A 27032-nucleotide genomic window follows, 5' to 3' on the forward strand; every position below is an offset into this window, starting at 1 on the left:
GGTGTTTCGTTGAATTTGTGTCGTATTTTGTTTCTGCTACCTATTTTTATAACTGGTATATAATAAAGAATTGGACGTGCTCTTTCTAGTAGTTTCAGTTCTATACATGTAGCATTTAACATTGCTGGGAAAATGACATTGTGCCTCATGTGGTATTAAAACACAGTACTTAAGTAACGGTAATCAGTATACTTAATCTAGTATACACACCTCTTTTACCTGTTGTACTATATTATTCTTCTTTTCATTGAATTATATAGTTATAGTTGACTTAAAATGTGGTTTTGTTACTGTTATTTTTTCTTTAGTAATGGTAATTTACTTTACACAGTTAATAAAAATGAATACCTGTTCAGTGTTGTTTGCCAAATACTGTATTTAGTGCTTAATGGGTATGATTTCATTTTAATTGCATAATTATCATGACATCCTCATTTATACATCCATCAACTATTTGAGCATCCTTTCTGTTCTGGAGCTGTGCATTTAGTGGTGTGCCAAATAAACACAGGCTCTGTTCTCCTGCAGCTTAGTGCAGTGGAGCATGCTCTGCAATAACCAAGCAATCATAATCAAGCAAGTGTGGTAGTTGTAAAAGAAAAGTTGTTAGTTAACAATATTTGCTACTTTTTTCACTTTATACCAGGAAAGAGAATTCTGCTTTTGCCATCTAAGCTTATTCCAGCTAACTTTCTCCCCGACCCCACTCCAAGGAAAATTGTTTTTATGTGTTGTATTCCTGAACTGTTGGTATGACAGGTGCAGCTAATAGGTAGGGAGAGGCAAAACTTTAGAAATGATGAGGAATTTGTTACCCCCCCCCCAAAAAAAAAGTAGATAAAAATACTGTATTTTGTTTTGTTTTGGTTTTGGATGAGCCATATCCATGCCCCCTTCCTTTTTTGTTTGTTTGTTTGAAACAGGGTCTCACTAAGTTGCTTAGGGCCTCGCTAAATTGCTAAGGCTAGCCTTGAACTTGTATTCTCCTGCCTCAGCCTCCAGAGTCACTGGGAATATAGGTGTGCACCATCACACCCAGTTGAAAATGTTGTTTAATAAAATTAAAATATTTTTAAAAAATAAATACCCGAAGGGATACTCTTCACATTACTTTGAGAGAGGAAATATTCTCTGTACATTAAATGGGAGTCTTTTAAAGCCATGCTTTAATTTTATTAGGTAGCATATGGTAAGTTATTTGAATGCTTCTATTTGTCCAACTCTGAAATGCGGTTTAGAAAATCAGGGGCTTCCAAAGTAAAATACAGTTCTTACTCTGCTTAAGACTACTAGAATTATTGGTGAGGAAAGGTTGAAAGATTTCTAAGGCAATTCAAGCTATAGAACATAAAAAAGAAGTTACCAACATATATGGCCCTACCAGTCATCACATGGTAACCTGTGGCTAATTAGACAGTCTGAGAGGAAGGCTGTTTTTAAAAAGTGATGTTTTTCTCTTTCCTACTAGTACCCTTTTGATTATTAGTTGATAGAAAATTATTTCTGGTGTTAATCATATTTACATATTTGACTTTTATTATTACACTATACTGTTGTAATTTCCAAAATATTTTATTTTCCCTACTATTATGACATGAGGCTTGTTAGTATTGTTCTGAAGATTACTTTAAAAAATTTTAGTTTCTGAATATAAGAACAGCTCTGTGTAGTTGTTTCTGCTGTAAAGAGGATCTGAAATTTTTTATAAATTTTATCTTGGAAATTAGTTTATTTATTATGTTTAATTTTAGGAAATGGTGCTCTTGCAGAACATTCTGAAAATGTGCATATTTCAGGAGTGTCAACTGGTAAGTCATTTTTTGTAATGTTTAAATTTCATGCATGACTTATATAGTAAATATTGAAAGGTACCTGGTATCTTACAAAGTGATATTTGGCTATAAAAATTATTACTGCTTTTTGCAGCATGTAATAAGGAATGAAGTAACTGGAACATGGAGAAATTCTCATAAGATAAAAATGATACTTGCATGTCCTGGATTGATTATACTTTTCCAAACAGAGTACATAATTATTTTTTCATATAAACATTAAACCAGAGAAAAGTTAGCTCAATTTGAATTAGTATTTTCTTTCTATGAAAGTTATGTGAAATGAAATTTATTAAAATGTAATTTTGAATGTTATTTCTAGGATTTAGAGTCTTAGAAATTAAGCATTTTGCTTCATTTTTATGTTAGAGTACTACTCCACATAAAATTATTGTACTTGAATACACAATTTATTTTCTGTTAAAAGTAAACCACCAATATAATGTGTGTCTATGAAATTCAGAAACTTACTGATCTACCTTTTTTCATTCATCTAAGCTTTTATAACTTAATTATGTAAAATTTCTTCCTATCAAAATTTTCATTTTTTTAGGTGACTTCCACAACTTTGTTACCATTTGTGCTACATCAACTCCACTTATGGATGGGAACAGAAATATTTACCTTTGCATATGCTAAAATAGGTTTTCTTACTGTTAATAACCGTTACCAATTTATTATCCCCCAATACTCTTGATGAGTTTACATGATTAAAAAAATTGCACATAGTTGCCAGGCACAGTGGCACACACCTGTAATTCCAGTGGCTTAGGAGGCTGAGGCAGAAGGATCATAAATTCAAAGTCAGCCTCAGCAACTTAGCAAGGCCCTGTCTTTAAATACAAAATGTAAAAAAAAAAAAAAAAAAAAAGTTTGGGTTGGGGGCGGTGCTGGGGATGTGAATGGTTATGTGTACCTGGGTTCAATCTCTAGTACCCAAAAAAAAAAAAAAAAATTGTACTTAGTGTATTTATTTATTGATTCAGTTACAAATCCTGTAATTTCTTTGTTTTTTTTTCCTCACTTGAAACAAGAACTTAAGGTTTGATGTTTTGCTTTGTATATGACTTTGTATCTATATAAAGTTAATAGACTCATCACCTACTCAGGATTAGTTTGCACTCATCAAACACATCAACAAGCCAGCTTTCCTGAAATGAAAAGTGAGTGCCTCAGTAGCCAGCATTAATTCTTTCACATGTTGTTTCACTTTTTTCTTATGCTTTTAAATGATGTAATTACATTACATACTTCAAGTAAAAATAACATTATTTTAAAGATGACTTTGTTTTCCTTTTTCTATTTTGAATAACTGAAAATTATTACTTTTCTGGGTTATAACTATGAAATAATATTATTTACAAGCATTTTAGTTTATACAACCAGTGTTTATTGACTAATTTATTGGTTGTCAAAACTTTTGGTCTCAGGACTACTTGTAAAGAAAAAAAATAGGACCATTAATTCGTTCAGCTGCTATAACAATATTACTGGATGGTTTAAATAGCATATAATAATTTTCTCATAGTTCTGGAGGCTGGAAGTCCAAGATCAGGGTGCTGGCAGGGTTGGTTCCTGGTAAGGCCTCTCTTCCTGACTTTCAGATGGCTACTTTCTCACTGTCGCCTCACTGACCTTTCTTCTGTGAGTGCTCAGTGAAAGAAAAGAGGTCTTTACTGTTCCTTTTCCTAGAAGAACACCAGTCCTATTGGATTGAAGCCCACTGTCATTTAGCCTCAGTTACCACCTTAAAGACTACATCTCCACATACAGTCACATTGGGAGTTAGGTAGTCAACAAATTTGTTTTGAGAGGGGCTGAATTTAGTTCATGATAAAGACTTTGAAGATTTTTTATTTATGTGAGCAGTCACTACCAATATTTACTATATTAGAAATTAAAACTGAGGAAAACATAAATTCAGTTTAAAATTAACAGTAATGAACCTGCTGTAGGTTTATATCAGTAACTTAACTTTTTGAAAAATACATCTTTTAAAATGAAAATATCAATAAGAATAGCATTGTTTTGTAATTTTGTAAAATTTCCTGTCTTTCTGCATTCAGTCTTTTGCAACATGATGTTGTTTGACACATGTGAAGACAATTCAGCTGATGTGTAACTGGAAAAGAAAGGCTTGTTTTAATAATCTTGCAGATAATTGTGAATATTCTGATATTCTACCAAAATTCAACAAGTAGTAGTTTCTTAAAGGTTAGTTACAATATAGAATCTGAAGCCATATCAGTAAACTTTTTGTTCTATTAAAAGCCATTAGGCGTTTATAAACCCTCTGAGTGAATTTTTTTCTTTTTATCACCTGTGATTTTACAGTATACATTAGTCATTTGCAAAATATTGATTTGCTGAGTCATGCAGATTAATAAAGAGTGTGAGGAACTAGAAATTTGGACAGATCTAGTATCAACTCTTAAAGATTCGATTATACCTTTTCTTTTTATCTGTTTGTTTGAGATCAGATTATTCCTAGGTTTTTGTTGAGCACAGATACTGCTCTTAAATTCCTATTTGAAAATATCAGCAGAAACTCAGCACTTCAAACTGTGTTGAAGATGTTTTTATATATTTTAATCTTATTTTCTATTTGTAGTTTTTCAGGCATGTATTTAGAAATATGTATTACCTTACTAGGGCTGCGGGTATATTTATACATCAATAAAATGTACCATTTCAGGGTTGCAGATTATGTATGACTCAGTGTTAGAGCTACTGCGTAGTTGTGAGGAAGGGGGCAGTTTTGATCCCTGGTACCAACAAAAACAAACAAACAAAAAAAACCTTCAAAGGTTGGAAAAACCTTATTTAATGAGGGTTTTTTTTCTGATTTTATAAAATCATTTTTCTGTGGCATGAGATGAAACAGCATATGAAATCTGCTCCAGATATACCATTAAACAAAAAATGGATGTTGTTTCAAAGGTGCTTTGGGGTACACAGATTCACTGCATTTTTTTTCTTTGGCCAGTGTGGAGCTATAGATGTAATGTTTAATGTAGTATTTTACATTGATTATCCCTTTTCTGAAATGCTTGGGACCAGAAGTCGTTCAGATTTTGAATGTTTATGAAATATTTATGTAGAATTTACTGAGTGAGCATTTCTAATTGAAAAATTTAAAATCCAAAATGCTTCAAAATCTGAAAGTTTTTGAATGCTGACATGATTCTTAATAAATTTTGTATTTGGAGCATTTTTAATTTTTGGATGAGGGGAGCTCAACCTGAGTAAGCTTTCTGAAATTTTTGCACTTCCAGTAAAATGTAGGGCCCCTTCAATACAATTTTAAATGGAGAACTAGCCTTTGAAGAATATCAGAATGTAGGAAATGCTTTCTCTTGAGACTAGTAGCAACAGAAATGGTGAGCTCCCTTATTAGTCCTTGGTGCTGCCTATTTCTGCTCATTATCTGCTCTTTCACCTCTGCTACTCTGCTGGTGCTCAGTGACCTATTCCAGTGGTTTGCACTTTGGAAAATCTGCTGACAATTTTAGAATTTTATCTGCAGTTAGTATAGTCATCAAGTAATTTATTGTCTACATCAGGATACTTTGAAATTGAGGGTTTGCTACTTTTTAATTATACTGTCACCACTGACAAAACCAGTACTCTTCTAGAGGATACTCTCCTGAGTGTATAGTCTACTTGTCTGTAATTAATTAATTTTATTCTGCATACAAGAAAGCACATGATGTGGACCTTTTGCCAAGAAGGGTGGGATTAAGCAATGAGTAAAATTCTTGTCTTGAGGAGATATATATATATATATATATATATATATATATATATTTTTTTTTTTTTTTGCAGCAGTGATTGAACCCAGGGGTGCTTAATCCCAGAGCCACATCTCTAGCCCCTCTTTATATTTTATTTAGAGAAAGGATCTCACTGAGTTGCTTAGGGCCTTGGTAAATTGCTGGAGCTAGTTTTGAACTCAATATCCTCCTGCCTCATCCTCCTACCAGTGGGATTACAGGCATGAACCACCGTGCCCAGTTTCAGGAACCTTTTTAAGGAAGGAAGTAAACATGTGCAAAATGGCTTTAATATGGTAAATCCTATGGTAAATAATGGTCATATTAAAGTAGATAATGATTTATAAATGTCCTTGTATAATGTCTGGTGAAAAGTAAATGACTTAATATCAATAGTTTTTTAATAATTAAGAATAGTACCATGTGCTTAGTTTTGTGTATTTATGCAATTTGGGGGGGAACTGATTTTTGATCATTTATTTTTGGTTCCCATACTTGAAACATTTTGTTTGTATTTCTAATATTCTGTTCATTTCTGTCTTTTTCCTCCTAAAATCCTTGCCAAGAAAGAGAAGTCTTTGTCCTCTTACTGGTTCTATAGGTTGCCATAAGATAACTTAAGTTAGATTATCAAAAATACATATCTAGTGATCATGTAATGGAAAAGAATTACTTAAAAAAAAATCGTGCTTTTATGCTTTTTTTCCGCCTTTTAACTAAGAACTTTTCATGGGCCGGAATCTTACATCTTTCTTTAGATATAAAATAGAGAAAGGAGAAAAAGACAAACAATATTTTTATGCCTAATAATATGTGAAAATCATGATATGTTATCATAGAAACTACCAAATAATTTAAATGTAGATAGAGGAGAGAACTGTTTTAATGTTGTTTAAGATGACTAAATTATATCTCATGTTCTTTTTCAAATGTGTAATTTTTTGAATATCTATATTAATTTTTTCTAAAATGTATACATTTTTGTAAACCCAAGCTTTTTTAAAATACACACAAAAAGAAAATTCAGGCATTGCAGTAGATATAGAGTTAAGAGTAAATAATAAATAAGTTATTAGACAAGTATAACCAAGTAAATTGGAAGGCTAATAAAATTGATATTTCTACATTAAACCATCATTAATTATATTAAATAACTACATATTGCTCATCTGCTACATAGAATGAGATTTATTTTAGGTCAGGTTGATTTATAGCAAGTCCTTTTGTATACATTAAACAAATATATTTTATTTTTAAGTTATCTACTTCAAATTGTATTTTGCTCTGTAATTTGAGATAATGACTTGAATCCAATAGTATTTGATTGTGCTCTTCCTACTCTTGATTACTTCTAAATCAAGTTTGTTTTTACAAATTCGATTTATTTCTTATAGGTTTCATTAAAACATTTAGAAAAAAAATGAAAGCAAAAATTAAGACTACTACCCACTAAACCTACCCTTCTTTCTGTGTGCATCTTGAAAATAATTGCATAGGCATTTGAATTATGACTAATTTTATCTCCTGCCCTTTCTATTTAACAGTTATAGAATATGATTTATTTTTATATTAGTGTTTATACCCATTATTTTAATAAATAAATAAAATTTCATCACATGGCTACATTGTAATTATTTTTATAAACATATATCAATGGGTTCTTTCCAATAAGTCTTTCCTCATTTGGATTGTGCCAAGGCATACAGTGATAAAACCTATACTTTATATTTCTAAGAATATATCCTTAGTATAAATTTCTAAAAATAGAATTACTATATCAAAAGTCATAAATACCTTAATGACTCTAGAAACCTTTTGACAGATTGCTTTCAGAACAGGTTGAACTTATTTAGACAGCTATTTACTGTGTATAGGGGGCATTTACATTGGGTATGATCATGTTTTTCTCATTTAACTGTTTTCCTTCCAGCCTTTTATTTCTACCACTCTGTTAAAAAAGAAAAAGTAACTATTAGTTCTATTTTTGATTTGTGGCCTGAAGTTGGGAGATTGCAAAGAAAAAGAATGTGATCGTCTTTCCTTGTTATGAACAAACTAGCCTGAAATTTAAAGTGTGTGTGTGTGTGTGTGTGTGTGTGTGTGTGTGTGTGTGTGTGTATTTGGGTTGTTAATAGGAACTGGTATCAGGGCTTGCTACTTTTTCAGGTAGAAGATTTTTTGTTTTTTGTTTTAACATATAAGGATTAACATGTTATTCCCAATTCACCAGTTACATAACTTCTAAATGTTCCTACCTTTTAACATCACTAGTTGAAAGCTCTGAATTTAGCTTATTCTTGAGTCTACTGTACAGTTGACTTGGAATCTTTTGTCTTTCTAAGCTGAGGGGGGGAAATTATATATATGTATTAGAGAGCGAGCTCGCATGCACATAAGAATTTCTTTAATTCTTATTCATATTAATAAAATTATCAGAGTATATAAAATGGACTTCAAGTAATTTCAAAACATTGTTCTTTGTTCAAATTTTATTCTGTTGAAATTATCATTCTTTCTTGCATTTATGTATTTGATTTTATAGTTCCTATTCCAGTACTGAAAGGCCTAATGCACTGCTGAACCTTATAAGCCTTTTACAACAATAATTTAGTTGTGGCTTTTTTTTTACATTGGGACATGTTATTTTCTAAATTGTAATTGATTTGTTTTCAGATTACATTGTTTTGTAGTAGTGTAGAGCACTGTAGTAAAATATAAATATTACAATATTTAAGTTTTAAGTTTAAATATTGTAATATTTATATGGGAAGTTTTCTTGGAAGAATATCTAGTCTGATAAAATCTTTAATATTCTAGAATTCTTAAGATCTTCTAAATAAAGAATCTGAAAGGAAATAAAGCTTAACCTGTAATTACTTGGTAGCAGTTTATAGTTATGTTTTAAATATAGAAAAGTTACCTGAGTAAGCAGCAGGTCAAATGCTCTGTTGCACCTTTCCAATGAAATTTTAATATTATTTTCCAATTCAATCAGGGATCTAGACCCCTTCCTAGAATTACTAAGAAGAATTTTGGTGATTGTTTTGACCAGTGTTACATAGTGTCTTTTACCCATGTTCAAATGAAGAAAGGAAAGAGAGCTTTATTTAAGGTGATAATCCATTAAGGTTTTTAGGATTTCACAATACAAAGGTAGAACTTAGTGTGAACCCAAGAAACTCTCCTTCATTTTAGGAAGTGGTGAATACAAGACAGTTCATTTAACACACACACACACACACACATTTAGTATAGGATGCAATTAATTTTTTAAGTCGTGACCTACCTTCAGAGAGTTTATTCATGAAACACTTTAGCTTTTGGCTCCCTTCAAGTTTTAGAAAGGAATTCAGTAGTAGTATTATAATTTTCATATTATATACTATATAGTTTAATCTTACAATCTTTTACTATACAATAATATACTTTATGGGAAACATTTTTATTCCATAATCAATGTTTATTATGTTAGCAAGTATTTATTGAACAATTATATTTTTAACAAACTATATGTACTTTTATGTTATTAAAATGACAGTAAATAGACTCAGTATTAGAAGGGTACATATGAGTACCTGGACTATAGACAAAGCAGGTTGTATTCTGACAGCTTGTGTGATGCTACATGGTAAAAGTTAAATTGTTCTTGATGTATGCATTCATTCCACTGAGTGGGCCAGACACAGTAAAGGCATAAACCTAAGTTGTTTAATATTTTCCTTTCCACTCTACCACTTTAAACACAATTCTTTAAAGTGTGTTGTATATTAACTATATGTAATTTTGCTAAGGCATGAATTTGAGTTGGAAGTATTTTGCATCTCTTGTACAAAAAATAGTCACTTAACAGCTACTATAGTTTAGATAAAAAGTGCCCCAAAGGTCCTTGTGTTAAAGACTTGGTCCTCAAGATAGTGCTGGTGGGAGTTCTTTGAGTCATTGGAGGCATACCCTCAAGGGAGATTATTGGATTCCAGTCCCTTTCTCTTTCTCTCTTTGCACCATGGCTCCTGTTAAGGTGAGCATTTTTACTATATCACAGCCTCCTACCATGATGTGCTGCCTGGCCGTAATCCCAAAACAAGGGGCCAATAGATCATAGACTGAAATCTGCAGAACTATGAGAAGTTAAAATAAACCTTTTTCTCTTTATAAGTTAATTATTTTGTTATAGTAGCAGAAAATGGACTAAATCAGCTGATGAGCAAAGAGAACTTTGGATTTCAGGTAACTACTATTGTCCCAATATAATTAAGGAGCCAGTTTGATCATGAACTTTAGTAATAGAAATATAGTATTCAGAACAAAGCAGATGGTGATTTTCCTTTTTCCTCACGTAAACACACTCTCTGTACTATATTTATTTCTGGGTATAGTCCTTGACAAAGAATGCAATGGCTAGAACACTCCTAGAAGATGTGAATATACTAAAACCAACAGAGATGGCTTAGAAAGTCATGAGTTCCAAGACCAGTTTGTTTGCCCACATATTGATATTTGCTTTACCTCTTTTCTGCTTCTAACAAGAGTCACAGTAAACTTCAAAAATTAGTAGTTTTTCCCATTCAGAAAATAAAAGCAGTAGCATGCTTAGCATTTTAGTCTTATGGGATGAATAAATTATAAAATTCAGAACTATATCAATAGTTTGTATGCCCTTGTAGGGGAGGCCCTCTTATGCCTGTAAAAAAGGATCATAAAAGGATGAATCCTTCCTGTTTATCACTTAGCTTATGCTTTACTAGCAAAATTCAATATTATCTTTACTACTTAGGAATTTTGGGGTGAATGGTTAGATAGTTTCTTTTTAGGGTACATATATTCATTTTCTTTGCTCTCATTAGATTGTGCTGTGGTACTGTTTTATTTTTTTTTCCTCCTCCTCTCTTTATATTTTGTGCCTCCTCTGACTTTATGTTTTGTTTCATTGCCATTTGACCTTTTAGTTTTGTGTGTTGGGCACATAATGACCTTAAAAAAAAAAAAAAAAGAATTACCTGCCTTGATTGAAGCTAAAGACCAAGTAAAATATTTTGGTCCTTAAAAATAGTCATTTAGAATTTAGGAATGATTATATTGTTGCATTCATCCTTAAGTGTCTGTACTAATACAGAGGATATGCATGTATATTATAAACATCTGGATGTAGGATTTCCTACTTGCTGTAGGAATGTGTGATTTCTAGTAATTGGTTTGAGAGAACAAGAGTCCTGAGTGGGAATAATAGATTAATATCTTTTTGTTTTATTATTACTTTATATATTTTTGTTGTATTCATTATTACTAAAAAACAGATAATTAAAAATTAAAAGTTTTTCCATCTCAGACTAGTAAATATTGCTGTTACAATGCTAGTGATGATTTCCATAAAGGGAAGAGTTCAGGTTTTTGTGGTTTTGTTTTTATTTTTGTTTTTGTTTTTGCTTATGGTATTGGAAATCTCCTGGATGCTAGGCAGAGGTTCTACCACTTGGCTATACCTACATCCCTCTGACTTCTTAAAAAGAATAAAAGAATGAAATTTGGAGTATTTCTTAGGAAATACTACTCATGTCCAATCTCTGTCCCTTCAAACTCTTTTCTGTTCTCCGTGTGTTGGTGATGTAGCATTTCTGTTATGACAGAGCTCTGCTCAGGTGTCACATGGTCAGAAAACTCATTTAAGGAATATAGAATAACAAATGGTCAGATAAATCATGACACTAATATGGACAACAAACCCAGTCAAGTTGAAAGAAGAGGATTTTCAAACTGAAGTTATTTAGGGTTGGGGATGTAGCTCAGTCATGGAATTCTTGCTTACCTTGTACAAGGCCCTGGATTCAATCCCCAGTACTGGAAGAAGGGAGGAAGGGATGGAGGGAGAGTTCAAACAAACAAACTGAAGTCTTTTCTTCCTAGCTTTAACTTTTTATGTTTCCTGCTCAGTTTACAAGGCTTACTTGTCTTACAATGACGTTCTGACAAAAGGCTGCAATGATACTTAGTTCATCTTTTTAGATACCAGTACTCAGTTGGTCACTTCTCTGTGTTTTCTGTAGGCTATATACTACATTCAACATGCTTGCTTTTCAAACTGTTCATCTCATATTAACATATTTGAGAATGCTACCTGCTTTCCCCTACTTTATTCATTTCTCTTAAAAAAAAAAAAAAACCTTTCTTAGCCACCCCTTAGTCCCCTTTATTGCTATTCTAGTTTGAACTATGAGCATCTTGCTCATAATTAGTTACATGTACATTCTATCATTGAATGTAGGTTCTAGGATACTGTGTTAGCTTTCCATTGATCAAGAAAAAAATGAGTTAATCAACTGATGAAGAAAGATTTATTTTGGCTCATGGTTTCAGTCTGTTGTCACTTGACTCTGTTGCTTTGAGACTGAAGTGAGGCAGTAAGTGCATCATGGCAAAAGCGCACAGTGGAGAAAATGACTTTCCTCATAGTGTCTGGGAAACATAATGAAAGAGAGGGAAGGGCTAGGGTCCCAATATCCCCTTCAAGGGCACATCCCTAATAACCTAATTTTCTTCTACTAGGCCCCACCTCCTAAAGATTCCACTACCTTCCAGTAGTGCCACAGGCCAGTGACCAGGCTTTTAACACATGAACTTTTGGGGAATATTCAAGAGTCAAACTGTAACAGATGCTGTTCATAAAGTCTTTTTTCAGTCCCAAAAGCATTGGAAGCACTTTCGTAACGCCTACCGTCCCTAAGTAGATTTTTATCAAATAGCAATAATTAAATAATTAAAAAAGAAAAAGGGTATACATAGCAGCTTCCAAAGACTGTTTCCTATGTATACCTTTTTTCTTTTTTAATTATAGATTCTATATATCACTTCTCTTCATGTTAATATAGGACCAATATATTTTTTTTAATATAGATCACTTTTATTTTTATTGAAATTCTTTAGAGCAGCTCTGCTCCATGCCCCTCACTGCACACAATAATTCCATGCATCATAGGGAGCTCCTTAGTGGTTAGGCATGTGCCTCACTTGTTAAGGGCATAGTTTTTGCAGCCTTGTGCCCAGATTCCCAGCTATAACACTAGCTTTTTTGTGACCTTAGAAAAATTACTTATTTTTCTGTTCCTCCAATTTTTTCCATCTGTTAAATAGAGATGATAATGATAAGAAGAAATGAGAAAAGACAAGAGCAAGGAAGTACCTGACAAGAAAGAAAGAACTCAGAAATGTCAGCTCATTTTTAACATTATCATCAGTCATGGAATCTACAGCCGTAACTACTCTCACTTTGATGATATTCACAAGTCTTGAACTTATGAACCATAAACTTTTAACTTGCAACAGAAATCTCATCCTCAGCACTTTCTGCCATACCTGTTAAGTTTTCAAACTGCTAATGTAATTAATTCTAAGTTAACAGTGGGTCAGTAGGTATTTGATTTTCATTCTAATCATTCAAATACATTATGATTTTTCCATGTTTTAGTGCTTTGTGTTGTTCTCATGGGCACAGTACTTTCCATGCATTGTGTGATTCACCTTACTCTCAACCCGAGTGACCATTCGGTAGTCACCATTTGCCTACGAATTTTTTCAGAGGTGATATTTTTTCCCTTCTTACTAATATTTCAAACAACTGGGATTGCTTTTGTATTCATTAGCAATTATGAAGTTAATAATATTGATAATATTCTAAACTCTGAAAAAATTAAGATGGCCAAATGAAAATGACCACCATAACCTGTCAGTGCTGTTCTTTGCTTATGAGCAGAGTGAGCATTTTTTTTTTAACTCCATGGTAAAATTTTTATAAAGTAAAATTCTTTAAAAACAGGAGCTTCTATATTTTCTTTTTAGCTAATCTCTGCCTCACGAGTTTCTCTTCCCACAGGTTATAACACTGCAAAGTAATCTTTGTAAATTTATTTGGATCACATCTCTACTTTTTGTAGTTAAGTCCTCCTTGGTTTCACTAGTTTCTGTGGAATTGGGTCATTAAATTTTTCTAACTAGTTTGGAATGTGCCTCTTTACTCTAGCTATATCTACTTCTGTTCTATAAAAGAAATCCTTTGTTCATAGTCAAGAATAACCCTCCCTATTCTGTACTTACGTAATTAAATTTTTTTGGTAAGCTTTGTTTTTCTGTTTGATAATACCACATGTTTAACTTTACATGTGACATTTTATTTAAAATTGCTTGCTGCGTTTTATCATTTAGTACTATACTATGTTGTCTTGTGTGCTCTTATACTATTAAGTATTTTTTGGATTCAATTAATAATCATGCATCATTGTAATAAAACTGTGATTTTTCAGGAAAATATGCATTCTGTTTACTGCTTTTCTGCCCTTCACATTTGCCTTATGAAGTTAGGTGGTCAGTGAGCAAAGCTGATTTTTACTTGTATTTCAGCTTTGTGATTTATTAAAACCAAAGGCACACAGATTTCATGTCAGTTTTAGTCTCTACTTTTCATCATAAAGTGTCAACCCTTGTCAGTTTTGAAAAGAAACCCAGTTTTTCATCTTTTGAACATGAAATTGTACTTTTTCTTTACAAGTAGTTCAGCTGTAATCATAGATTTCTTTGCCTACTTATTTATTTTTTTCTGGGGGAGCCTTTAAAAACTATGAAATCTCAAATTGAAGGGCAGTTTATTTGACAGTATTTTGAAGTGATCCTCTCCTCTCATGTTTGCACTTAATAGGTCATTTGAACACTTCTAGTTTTTTTAATGATTGCTGTGAAAAATAGGCATGATATATTAATCTAGTTTTAAAACCATAGTTCCATACTTCACTGTGGAATTATTGAACTGTTATAAACATGTATAAGTCTTGAATATTTCTTGATCCATTTGTTTTACACTGTTTTCTAAATATTTTATGAGACCTTTGTATTTTAAACCCAGAAACTATTATCAAAATCTTACTAAGAAATCCATCAAAGAACCTCTACCTGTTTTATTCTTCAGTAAACTCAGTCTTCTTTAATTTACACTGTACACGATAAATAAAAACAGCATATATTTAGAATAGTCTTTAGTGTAACTTAGCCACTAACATTGTAATAATGTCACTGTCGCCTAGTTTGGATCCCAGAGGTCCTACACACTAGATTCACTATCAATTAAATAAAAAAGCTTTTGGGAGCCGTTAATCAGATAATGTAATCACTATGCCTACAAAGAAGATTCTGTCCAAGTTGAAGGTTGCTGTCATTTTAATGAACATTTACAACCTCTTATTTGGAGGGTTTCTTTCTGAAGCTAATAGGAAATTTATATAAAAAGTGTAGATGTATACCATCATCTAAAATGCTTAAATTTTTGTTTATATCTGAAAATACTGACCAAAATCAATTAAATAGACTTTTTTGAGATGTGTCTGTTCCAAGAACACATACTTGGTACTGGTAAATAAGAGATGTATTAAGGAAGCAAAATGAACACAGACTAAAAACAGTCATTTCTGACATGACATCGTTTATGTGTTCCTGGAAGCCTTATGTTTTGCAAAATCATCATTAAGATGATAGGGCTTTTGAGCAAAGTAGTGTTAACACAGATCATTTAAACAGCTCTTAACTTTTCAAACACAGCAGTAACAAAATAAGATTCACAGACATTTATACCTAGAATTAATCCATTCTGCAGTTGTATGTGCTTTGGTTCATGCTTCCTTTTAAATATGTTTACTTTTAACAGAGACTCATACAATCAACTCAAAACAAAAAACGTAATTCAGACATTCTATATCAGTAAGGTGTTTTGTTTTGTTTTCATATGGAATAATGTCTTCATGTCTCCATCTGTGCTTACAGCTGCCCATATAGAAGAAAGACAAGCAATTCCTAAGCCAATAAAGTAGCCACTTCTTGCAATGAGGCAGGCACTTAGGTAGGGTTTTTGTATTTTTTTTTTAACTATGAAAACTCCTAGCTCTGGCTATTTCAAATCATTAGCATGCTGGGAATAAAAACCTATATAATTTTGGTTTATACTGACAAGATTCCTCTGTTTGCCAATTACATATAAACTAATTCTTGTTGAAGAATTAACCAGACCATAGCTAAAATAATTATGTATTAGCAGTAGAGAAGACATGGATAGAATGAATGTAGGTAAAAGAAGGTCAGGTTCAGAGTAACATAAATTGGAAGTTATTGTCAAAATCTAGAAAGGTTTGAAATTCAACCCAGCAAAGCCATATAAACATTTTAGTTTAAAACAAAAAAGAGATTATTTCCCCAAGTTTTGTGATTACGTGTCCTAACTCATCTTTAAATGAGTCAATCATAGCATAATTTTTTATTCTTTCTAGAGCATAATGGTGACCAACATGTATTAAATAATCACTTCTCTCTTTCCCATGGATCCCAAACCCAGCCTTAGTGACTAGCTACCAATCTCTTTTGGCAGATCATTTGATATTATTTATTGACATTTTGCTGTAATCCAAATAGTGTATTATAGTCTTTTACAAAAAAAATTTAATCTTTCAAAATCCTCTGTGCTGGTAGTGTTTTAATCTCTATTTATAAGTGAGGAAATGGAGGCTTTAGTTTTATCAAATTGATCACAGTAAGCCACTTCAATTTTTTTAAAAAAATAGATGAAATAAAAAAGAGAGATGGGTGTATCCCGTTAGGAACTAAACAGCCCACCTTTATCCTATTTTGGTGAAGAACATTCTGTGGAAGGCCTTTGATGTTTCCCAATATAAATAAAGCAGGCACAGGCTCCATCTTTGTCCAGAAGCTCAATCTAGCTGATCAGCCTAACCATCCTGCCCCTGCTTTTGAAAGAAAAAAAAAAAAAGATAAAATGATTAACAAATGTATAATCATAATAAACTAAGAAAAAATAAAATTATAACTGAAGTTAGGTGCTGTAGCAAAAGTATGATGATGAGTTGGGATTAGGTGGTCAGCTATAATGCACCGAAATAATGAAAAAAAAAAATATAGAGGACCGGGGTCCTTGAGTCTCTTTAAGAGGTGGGGAAAATCAAGCTCGGTTTCTGACTTTGAAATCTCCAGATTTTGTTATTTTGAGGTTTTATTTCCTGTCCTTAAAATATGGAGATTGCCTGTGGTATTCTTAAAGTAAATTTCCTTCTTACTTTTTTTTTTTTTTTACTTAACTGCCTAATTTCTCAGCTAAATGATGCATAAGACAGTGAAGATTCAGAATACAGAATGAAAGAAGGTTTTAGGAAATACACAGTTCTCATCATGCTGAATTTGAGGTTGGAATGAATGTCTAGTGGTCATTTGACTTTTTCAGTCTCTGGGTTAGAGATTTTAAGCCCATTACCTGTAGATTACAGTTGAAATTGTAGGTGTAGACAAGGTCTTCTATCGGAAATGAAAAGAGGAGAGGGCTTGGGAACAAACCGTGATTACCACCGTGTCAGGAGTTGGCTGAGAGGAGGATGTAGTGCTAGAGTAGCATAGAGCAGTCAGGAGTAGGACCAAATGACATGACATGTTGTCAGCCCAGGTAGTATCCAGTATCAACAGAAAGTCAGTGTCGAATGCCATAGAAAGATCAAATACCTTAGCAACTAAGGGCCCTTTGGATTTGGTGATGAGGTTAGGGTGGCCTTTGCTGCTATCTAGTTTCTTTGGAAATAGGGTAAGAATTGGTAGTTGATTTCAGTGGGTCAGACACAAAATGCAAAATGAGGAAACGAGAAGTGTATTGGTGCCTCCTGATGAGCTTAAAGTGAAAATACATAATGATGAGGAGGGAAAGAGGTACATGATTGGAGGCTATATTAAAACAGTAACTCCTTATTTTTAACATTGAAGAAACTAAGATCCAATAAATTTTGGTAGTTTACACTGTGGCAAAGCCACTGAGTGGCAGGTGAAACAGACAGCATTTAGCTCTTGTGATTCTGCATCTACCAGTATATACAGGCAAACTCTTAACCTAAAAGGGAGAGTAAAAACTTTTTTTAATGTTTTCTTTTAGCAATTGAACTTACTTTTTCTTAGATACAGAAGAGAATAAGTTATGGTTGTGCTAGAGCATATTTATATGCATACCTCTATATTGTACTTGCAGAAATGTGTTGATTAAAAAGCCACTGGTTTACTATAAAGAAATGAAAAATATTTGAGAACATGGTTATGTTTAACTTGATTTAAACATTTTGCAATATATACATATATCAAAACATTACATGGTGTCCTATTAATATGTAAAAAAAAGTTTTTATGTATCAAAAAATACCTTTTTAAAAAGTCACTGAACAAAATGCCAAATTCAGTCATGTTACAAATGTGCAAAACTAAGGCAATGTGTGTATTCATACAAATTCAGGGAAAAGCTGACTTTTTATCAGGGAAATTATTAATATTTTAAAATAGTCTTAATAAAAGAACACATGGAACTAGAAATATAAAGTAGTGAATCTGAACCATTATTTATGATGGTATATCCTATTCTTGTGCAGTTGTGTGAAAGTAAAATATTTACCTATATTTTTGAGTAATTAGTTTTTGGTGTAAGAGCACCACCTATGGGTTTCTCATGTATTTAGAAGTTTTTTCTTAAAACAAAACCTAATAGAACAAAAACTAACAAAATTCTTTCTAGTTTTTCCCTGTAATTAGTATATATTTTTTAAGAAGGTTAGTAGTTTTCTGCTTTGTCACAAAATACTTCCACCTAGTTTTGGCTATATGTAAATGTTAAATCAGCTAATAAGAATGTGAGTACTTTTATGCCAGTGTGGTATTATAGTTCTAAGTTAAATGTAACTTAACTCAGAATTGTATTATTCACTTTAATGTAAATTAATCTGTTGATGAAAATGAATAATTGCCCATACCTAGGGAAATAATTATCCATACTTTTTTTTTTTGCCTGTTTATTTTTGTTTGTTTCCAGTACTAAGGATTGTACCCACAGTCTTGATCTTGCTAGGCAAGTTCTCTTTCACTGAGCTATATCCCCAACCCTTTGCCTGTTTATTTGCATATTTATTCGTATCTTCATAAACTTAAGAATTAATTTAGTATACTAATGCAGAATGCTTTGTAAGAGATCATGAAAAAGAAGGTCTTATATTTGACTTTAAGTATTTTTATTCAATTATTGTGGTGATAACTCAGAGCAAAGTGGAAGCAAAACTGGCACTTTGTTATTAATAAGCTTATGACATAAAATTACATTCGGAGAAATTTAGTCATTTTTAAAAACAGTATTCATTAAAATTAAAAGTGTTCTTCTAAGGGAAATTTACTCTTACTGAAACAATAGAAGTAACAACAACAAAACTCTGGAAACTTTGTGCCTGGGTAATGAGTGCTAAGCACTTGATAGTTTGTATATTCTGTGCCATGAATCTCCATGTTCTGAAAATGATTCAAAATGGGATCTTTTTTTAATTTTTTTTTTTTTTTTTAGTTTTTGATAGACCTTTATTTTTATTTATTTATATGCGGTGCTGAGAATTGAACCCAGTGCTTCACACATGCCAGGCAAGTGTGTTACCACTAAGCCCCAGCCCCAGCCCCAAAATGGAATCTTTTTGATAATATATCCTAATTCCTGAGTAGACCCCTTTTCAGCCTGAACATTTTTTCCTGCAGTATAATACACTTTTAAAGCCTTGATTGCCCGTTTTCTTCAGAGGACTACTTATTCTACTGGAATAAAGATTGACTGATTAATCAATAGAGCTTACTTTGTTTCAGTCATTATGGATAAAGTTTTTTTAAATTACATAGTATGTTTCCTAGTATTCTTCTCCTTAATTGATTAGACTATATAACACTATTACAAAAAAAAAGCCATTTTCTTCAGTTTACAGTTGTGATAAGGATATTTGGCTATCTATAAATTGGATTACTTGACTCTCAATGTAACAGCAGGACTCAAAAAGTATGAGTTCAGGTACTTGGCTTTGATTCATTTACACAGAATCAGAAACTCTTATAGGCATGAATATGAATTAATTAACTAATTTTCTGATATAACAGCTTTTTCTTACCATTTGGAAGATAGGCAGGTATGTTCATATTTTGAGTACAGTATGATTTCTGAGTTCAATATACAGTTTTGATTATTTTTCTGAAATTATCCCAGCACTTCTGATAACTCTGTATGTACCCCTGTCAGCTACTCTTCCCCACTTCTCATTTGCTGCTTTTATAACTGCTGTTATTCATAAATCAGATAGTCTAATTTATTGAAACTGTATTAAATAAGAGGTTGCAGGATTTGAGATTCTGCTGAAGATTTCAACATAGATCTGTGTTATTTTTGTTTTTAGCTTAGTGACTATTTTTAGTTGAGAGAATAAGTTGTCAGATTATCAGCTAAATTCTATATAGGTAAAATGTTAACTGTATAATGTGAGTTCAAGACAATGCAAAGAGAGTGACCTGAGAAAGTATTGCCATTACTTTAATTATTTTACACGCATGTTTTTTCTATGATATTCAGATATCAAATCACATTGTGATATTTTAAAGCATTGTTTCAAAATTGTGTTCTTCTAATCATTTAGGAATCATTCATGATCCTGTAATAAAGTTTGGGGTATTAATGGAATAAATCAAAGAACTACTTTGCAGTAATTTTAAATGCTTTGCTGTCTTTATCCAATCATCTACTAACAAAAAATCCAGAGTATGATTATGTTTATTTAAATTGCCCTAAGAGCAGCAAAATGGTCCTAAGGATCTAAACACAGTATTTCAGTAAATTGAACTTTAGGTAATTTATAATAAAGAAAACAAAAATATATTTGAAAGACAATAAATGACTGGATCAATTGATCTGTATGACTAAATACAGTAATCCTGACTTTTGAATGATAGAACTTAAAAACTTCTTAATCTACCCAAAACATGTGCTTAATTAGGATAAGGTTCTTTTCTTTAAAAAAGGAAGAAATTAAAATACCACACTGAAATAATAGACATTTGATAATACCACATCTTACTGTGTGTGATTTGATATCTGAAGTGTTGTTTTTTAAAAATAAATGCTAATTTACTTAATGGTGTGTTCTAAAGTATAATAATTAGCTAAGATTGCTTTGGGTATCTTCCAGCTTGTGGAGAGACTCCAGAACAAATTCGAGCACCAAGTGGTATAATCACAAGTCCGGGCTGGCCTTCTGAGTATCCTGCCAAAATCAACTGTAGCTGGCTCATAAGGGCAAATCCAGGGGAAATTATTACTATAAGGTAATTCTGATACCTTTTTGTATGATTATAATATTTAACTACAAAATATAAATTTGATTTCCAAGTATCATTGCCTAACATGCAGTAATAATTAAAAGATTTTTCAGAAGATATAAGTTGTAGCCATCAGAACCATCTTAAGGTAATGACCCATCCAATTGTGTTATGAATGTTTTCTAATATTGGCAATGTATTTACAGTAAGTTATCTATATTCTTTAAAGCTACTTTTTAACAAAAGATACACATTTGCTAAACAGTTTATTTCAAGAGTAATCTTTGGCAATGGGACAAACAAATCTACTTTGAGTTCTGGCCCATGACCTTGGTCTCATTAGTTGAGTCTTCTACCTAAAGGAGTTAAAGCCTGATTTGAGGTAAGTAGGGGTTTGAGTGTGTAAAACTTGAAATATGCTGATAATGAATAAATACATCTGTAAAAATCTTTCTCTTTTGTTATAATTTTAAAACAAAAGTACATTTAAGAATACACAGTGAAAGGTATTCTTAGGTGAAATGATAAGTTTAAGATTCTAACAGTAAATAAATATATAAATAAGAAAGGTTTTGATTAATTTCTAAAACATTTAGTTAATTACAGAGAAACAGTGTGAGAATAAGATATTAAGCAGTGACTATTCAATAGACTGTGTGTTGCTTGCTTAAGGAAATTATAGCAAAGCTATTAGGTTAAAAAAAATATTGGCCCAAAACAGGTGGGGGGGTGGGGGAGGGAAGCAGTGTGCCTAAACAAAGAACTGCATTGGAGCTGAGACACTAACAAGAATGACAGTCCCATCACAGAGACAGTGTCCTGCTACAGCCCAAAGACATCTTTGACATCATTTCATGTATTACATTTTTACAGGTAGGAACTTTGGTATATTAGATTTAGAAGGGACTTTGCAGACATAGACTCAAGCTCCTTCATATTACATTTTTAAAAATAGGTTCATAAATTTGGCCTACTTTTCATCTTTTTCTATCTTCTCTTTTTATATTTTTGAGTAAGAGAACCAGTCTGAATTAAAAAAAATAACTATTTCCTATCTCCATTTCTCTGTGGAGGCTATAAATGAGCCCCATAGTTTGTGGTTTGTTTTCCTTTTACTTTCCTCCACTCCAGGTTACATATTCTGGCACACTATATCTTCTTTTGTGGAAAGTGAGATTCTCTTGCCTGAATGATCAGTAGGATGCACCATTGAGGTACTTTCTGCATCAGTACTAGTACTGGAATCTGAACAATGTGCCTATTTTCAGTTACTTGTTGATATGACTAAATATAAATGTGCTTATAAAATAATACCTTTGCCAAATATTGTACTTTTTAACATAAAACTAGAATTTATTATAGAAATTTTAACTTTTCACCTAAAAACTAAGCTTGCAGTTTACCTAACTGAGTTATATAAAACTTGGAAATTTCTTGCCAGCACAGAATTACATGGATATGCCATCTGGTTTCGATCATATGTTAGACCCTTGAAATTTCACAAAGTAAGGTACACTGAAAATCAAGTATAATACTGAAATGTAGAACAAAATTGATGGTGAACCTATATCTAGAGGGATACTTTCTAAATACTTGAAGGAGCTAATGATTTGAATTTACACAGATGAAAAAGCAATTTTTAGACATAAATATATTATTATGTAATACCAAAACGTTTTAAAAATGACACATATAATGTACACAAAGACAAATTTCTCATGTTATTATTGGTATAAAATCTTAAATATTTAGAAGACTATTATGCCATAATCGAGTGCAGCTCATGAAGACATGCAAATGAGTTAGTGTTTGAAAATTTTAAATTGATTTACTTTCTTAATAAGACAAAAGAAAAAGTATATTATTTAGAATAGATAGATGCTTTATAATATTTTGATTAAACCTGGATTTAGAATTAAAATCCTTAGTAAAATGGAATTAGAAACATGGTTTTTAAAACAATTTGGATAAGCCCCGGTGCAGTGGTACCTGTAATCCCAGTGGCTCAGGAGGCCAAGGCAGGAGGATTGGGAGTTCAAAGCCAACCTTTGCATTTTAGCAAGGCTTTAAGCAACTCAGTAAGACCCTCTCTCGAAATAAGATATAAAAAGATCTGGGGAGGTGGCTCAGTGGTTCAGTGCATCTAGATTCCATCCCCAGTACCGATAGATAGATAGATAGATAGATAGATAGATAGATAGATAGATAGATAGATAGATAGATAAAATTTAAAAATTTGGACAGAAGAGGAAAACAGAATTTACAAAGTACCAACATACAATCCTGAGACCTCTAAAACTGGGTGAAGATGATGATTAAGGCATTTTTACTTTACTCCTCTTCCTCGAAACCCACCCAAATCAACAAAGGCCAGCTTAGCCCTAAAAGATAACAAGTGTTTGAAATCTAGCATCCTTCTTGAAGCCAAGGACTAAGGTCAAGCTGTTTTGCTCAAGAAAACAGTTTTTAAGACTTCCACTAATCACTGCCTGAACTTACTTGGGGTTGAGGGCTTAGTGTGAGGACAGACTCTGACAAATATGAGGGACTTTGCTACCTACAGTTCCATGCAGGATCTAGACTACTATAAACCACTATTTAAGACTAGGTGTTGCATGGAGACCCAGGTGGGGGAGCATGCAGGGAGAGAGGGTTTAAAAAAGAGAGAACCAAAAACCTTCCCCAGAATAAGCCCACAATCTGAAAATTCCTGAATGTATGAGAAAATTTAATGCTAAGAAAAATAGCCAAAAAAAAAAAAAAATCAAACTGGAATACAAATTTACCCCAGACATTATGTTGTAAGACTTCAGGGATTCTTTCTTCACCTTTTTTTTTTTTTTTTTGTGCTAAAGATGCTTGGTAATATAATAAAATCCATGAATTCTTCCCCAGAATAATTCACAAAACACGTGGTGTTACAAAATGCAATTATATTAAAATAACAGCTATCAGGTATTTTCAATAGTAATATATCCTTATTAACACATTGACCAAAGCAAGTGACAGTTCTAATAACTACTATAATTTCAAAGTAATTTTGTGCATAAATAGTATTTTTAGATGTCTATAAAAATGGAATTGTAATATAAAAACATCTGTTTAATAGTGATGAAATGATAGGTACTATAAATATTATCATGGTTTGTTTATAAGTGAAGGGAAATGTTAATATAATTCAGTTAAAGGTTAGTGGAAATAAAAGTTACTTATTATTTCTACCCAATTTGTGGATTTGAAGGGAGAATCAAAATAGTGAATACTCTTACTTGGCCTTTGTTAGGGGCAAACATGTGTTTTAGAATTTGAATTAAAATATCTGAAGATGACTTGAAAAAAATTGGAATGACACTTTTGAATATTCATTAGAGGAAGAGAAAAGTTTAAGAGATTTTATTAATAAGCAAAAGAAAGAAGGAAATTGAGAACTTTCCCTCAAATTATTAAATAAACACAAATGTATTGACTCAAACCTTTAAAAGACAGATAATATTGGTTAGTTGTTTTGTATGATCCTGCTATAGTCAGCTTGCTTGTAAGAACATACCTAAAACAAAACTAATACAGAAAATTTAAAAAGAGGAGGTACATTAGCTTTATTAGAGATACTAACTATGAGAAAGCTGGAAAAAGAAGAGTAGCATGAGACATAATGTCACTTAAGGCACAAATATTAGTGATAAATGTTATGGTCCACCAGGAAGATACAATAGTAGTAAATTTTATGTACCTAAAAACACATCCTAAATCAAAGCAAAATGTAGAGAATTAGAAAGCAAATTTGACTAGTCCACAGTTACAATAGAAGATTTTAAACACACCTTTAATGCTTATGCCTCTTTCAACAGAAAATCCATACCTTTTTGCAGGCATATAAAATATTTGTTTTTAAAATGATTATGTATTGAGGGTTAGGGTTGTAGCTCAGTGGTAGAACACTTGCCTAGCTATGTGTGAGGCCCTGGGTTTGATCCTCAGCACCACGTAAAAATAAAGATATTGTGTACATCTACAACTAAAATTTTTAAAAATTATTATGTATTGAATAACAAAGGAATTCTTAATGCATTTCCACAGTGGATTTAAAATAAAGGGAAAAGAAGATTCATATGTTTGGAAACATGTTCCTAATAAATAGCTCCTGAATTAAAGAAAAAAATCACAGTAGGACTAAATAATTTAAAAATAATCTTAGTGATAATGTTACATGTTAAAACTGTTGGAACACATTGAAAGACTAAAGAAACGTTTACAGATTTTAATGCATTAATTTAAAAATTAGTAAGATGGAAAATAAATAAGCTTAGCATTTAACTCAATGGTTGTCAGTAATAGGGTTTTTTTTTTACATAGAAAATCCAAATATACTTAAAGACTATAGAAATGAAAAATATTTAAATCATATAAAAATACTGAGTACAGTTTTATAGAAATAAATTTTGCCAAGATAAAATGAATAATTTCTAAGAGAACTTCAGTGATCAAAACTGACTCCGAAAAGTTTAGGAAAAGCTGATTAAATTTAAAAAGTATGAAAAAATTAAAACTTGCAACCCTAAAACTATATTCTAAAGTGTTACAAGACACAGATGTGTCCAGCAGTGCTTTGTCAGGTGAGATATTATAAAGCATAAAGAAAGCTGAAAACTAATCCACATATGAATACATTTTAAAAATTCTAAATGAATTATTAGCAATCTCAATCCAATAGAGTATACATAAACAGATATTTATTATTTCTCATTCTGGACAATGTTCCTGCTTTAATGCATCTTAATTAGGTATTCCCTAGTTTGAATCGGACTAGCCCTCCCTTATACAATAGTTACCAATTCTGGGTAAAATACAAAATAAAAACCAAAAATTTAAGTCAGTGAAGAGTAATTAAACACTGACAGAAACTGGAGAGGATTTCACCTTTGAAAGAAGAAACTGCACTAGACAAGAGAGGCTTATTTTCTACCACCTCCCTGAAGATTCTTGATAGTCTGTACAGTTTAGAGTAACCAGAACTCTAGTAGATTGCCATGGTCTTGTCATTTGGGCACCAAAAGATAGAGTTGAGACTGCTGAAATGGCTGAAAACTAAAGGCAAATCCCTGGAAAGGAGAGAGCTGAAAAGAAGAGGCCATTATATACGCATATAAATTCTCCTCAAGTCCTTGGCTGATCCATGAACCTTGCTTAAAGCAAACTCAACGGAATGCTGTGGAAGCTAAGAGGTGAAGGCTGAAAAGATTGAGCAAGGATTTTTGGCATGCGTATGCACAGCTGAGGAGAAGTTCGAAGTTTGAATCCTGTCCATTGTAGGGGATACAGAGTTTAGAGTTTGAAAGTTGCTGTCATAGAGGGGCTTCCTATTAGTCATCTTAGCATGGCTCTGCTATGACCAGAATACCTGACAAGAGTGACTTAGAGGAGGAGGAGTTTATTTTGGCTCAGTGTTTTCAGAGATTTTTGTCAGTGGTCGGCCTATTCAATTACTTTGAGCCTAAGGTGGGGCAGAACATCATGGCAGAAGGGTAGTGGCATTGGAGGAAAACTGTTTCGTTAATGAAAGCCAGTAAACAGAACTGGAGGAAGGGGCCTCAGGTAGGGTGTGCCCTTCCAGGGTATACCCCCAGTAACCAACCTCCTCCAACTATACCCTGCCTGCCTACAGTTAGGATGGACTGTTTAGGTTACACCTCTCATAATCCAGTCATTTTGCCTGTGAACATTCAACAAAGGAGCTTTGGGGGGGCACCCCATATCCAAACCATAACAGACTTTATAAAATACCTTGGAATTTTTATCAAAACTCTGGAAGTACTATACTTTTTCAAGTAAAGACAATGTCTTAAAACTAAGAATTTACTGAAGATTTAAGATTGAAGCAGGAATTAACCTACTCAAACACAATGTAAAACTGAATTCTATAAGTTGAGGATGATCAGATAGTAATTTAACTGTGGTGAAACAAAAACTTGTACTGTATATTATGTGTTCTACATAAATATAAGAGTAATGGAAAGAATCTCAACCCCTACTTGAGGACACACAGAAGTTAATTCAAGATTAACAATTCTAAAATGTAAAAGAAAAACACTGTGAGTACCTTTGAGACCTTGGGGTAAACAAAAGTATCTTAAAGGGAAGACACTAAAAGCACTAAATACAGAGGAAAAAATAATGAATTAAACTTTGTCAAAAACAAAATTGAAAACTTCTTCGTATTAAATGATTTCATTAAGAAAATGAAAAAGCA

The 27032-nt window shown here is 32.2% G+C and overlaps 1 protein-coding gene across 2 annotated transcripts in view; it reads left to right on the forward strand.

The window, feature by feature from the left end:
- Lrp12 (LDL receptor related protein 12) overlaps positions 1-27032 on the forward strand; it is an 83289-nt gene that overhangs the window by 44620 nt on the left and 11637 nt on the right. Inside the window, exons 2-3 of one of the 2 annotated variants that reach the window (XM_005316261.4) lie at positions 1752-1808; positions 20656-20791. In XM_005316261.4, the coding sequence (XP_005316318.2) occupies positions 1752-1808; positions 20656-20791 (193 nt within the window). The remainder of the gene's footprint in view (positions 1-1751; positions 1809-20655; positions 20792-27032) is intronic. The other variant, XM_021724718.3, reaches the window with a different exon arrangement.

Source organism: Ictidomys tridecemlineatus, chromosome 7 (assembly GCF_052094955.1).
Source record: "Ictidomys tridecemlineatus isolate mIctTri1 chromosome 7, mIctTri1.hap1, whole genome shotgun sequence".
In the NCBI taxonomy this organism is placed as follows: Eukaryota; Metazoa; Chordata; class Mammalia; order Rodentia; family Sciuridae; genus Ictidomys; species Ictidomys tridecemlineatus.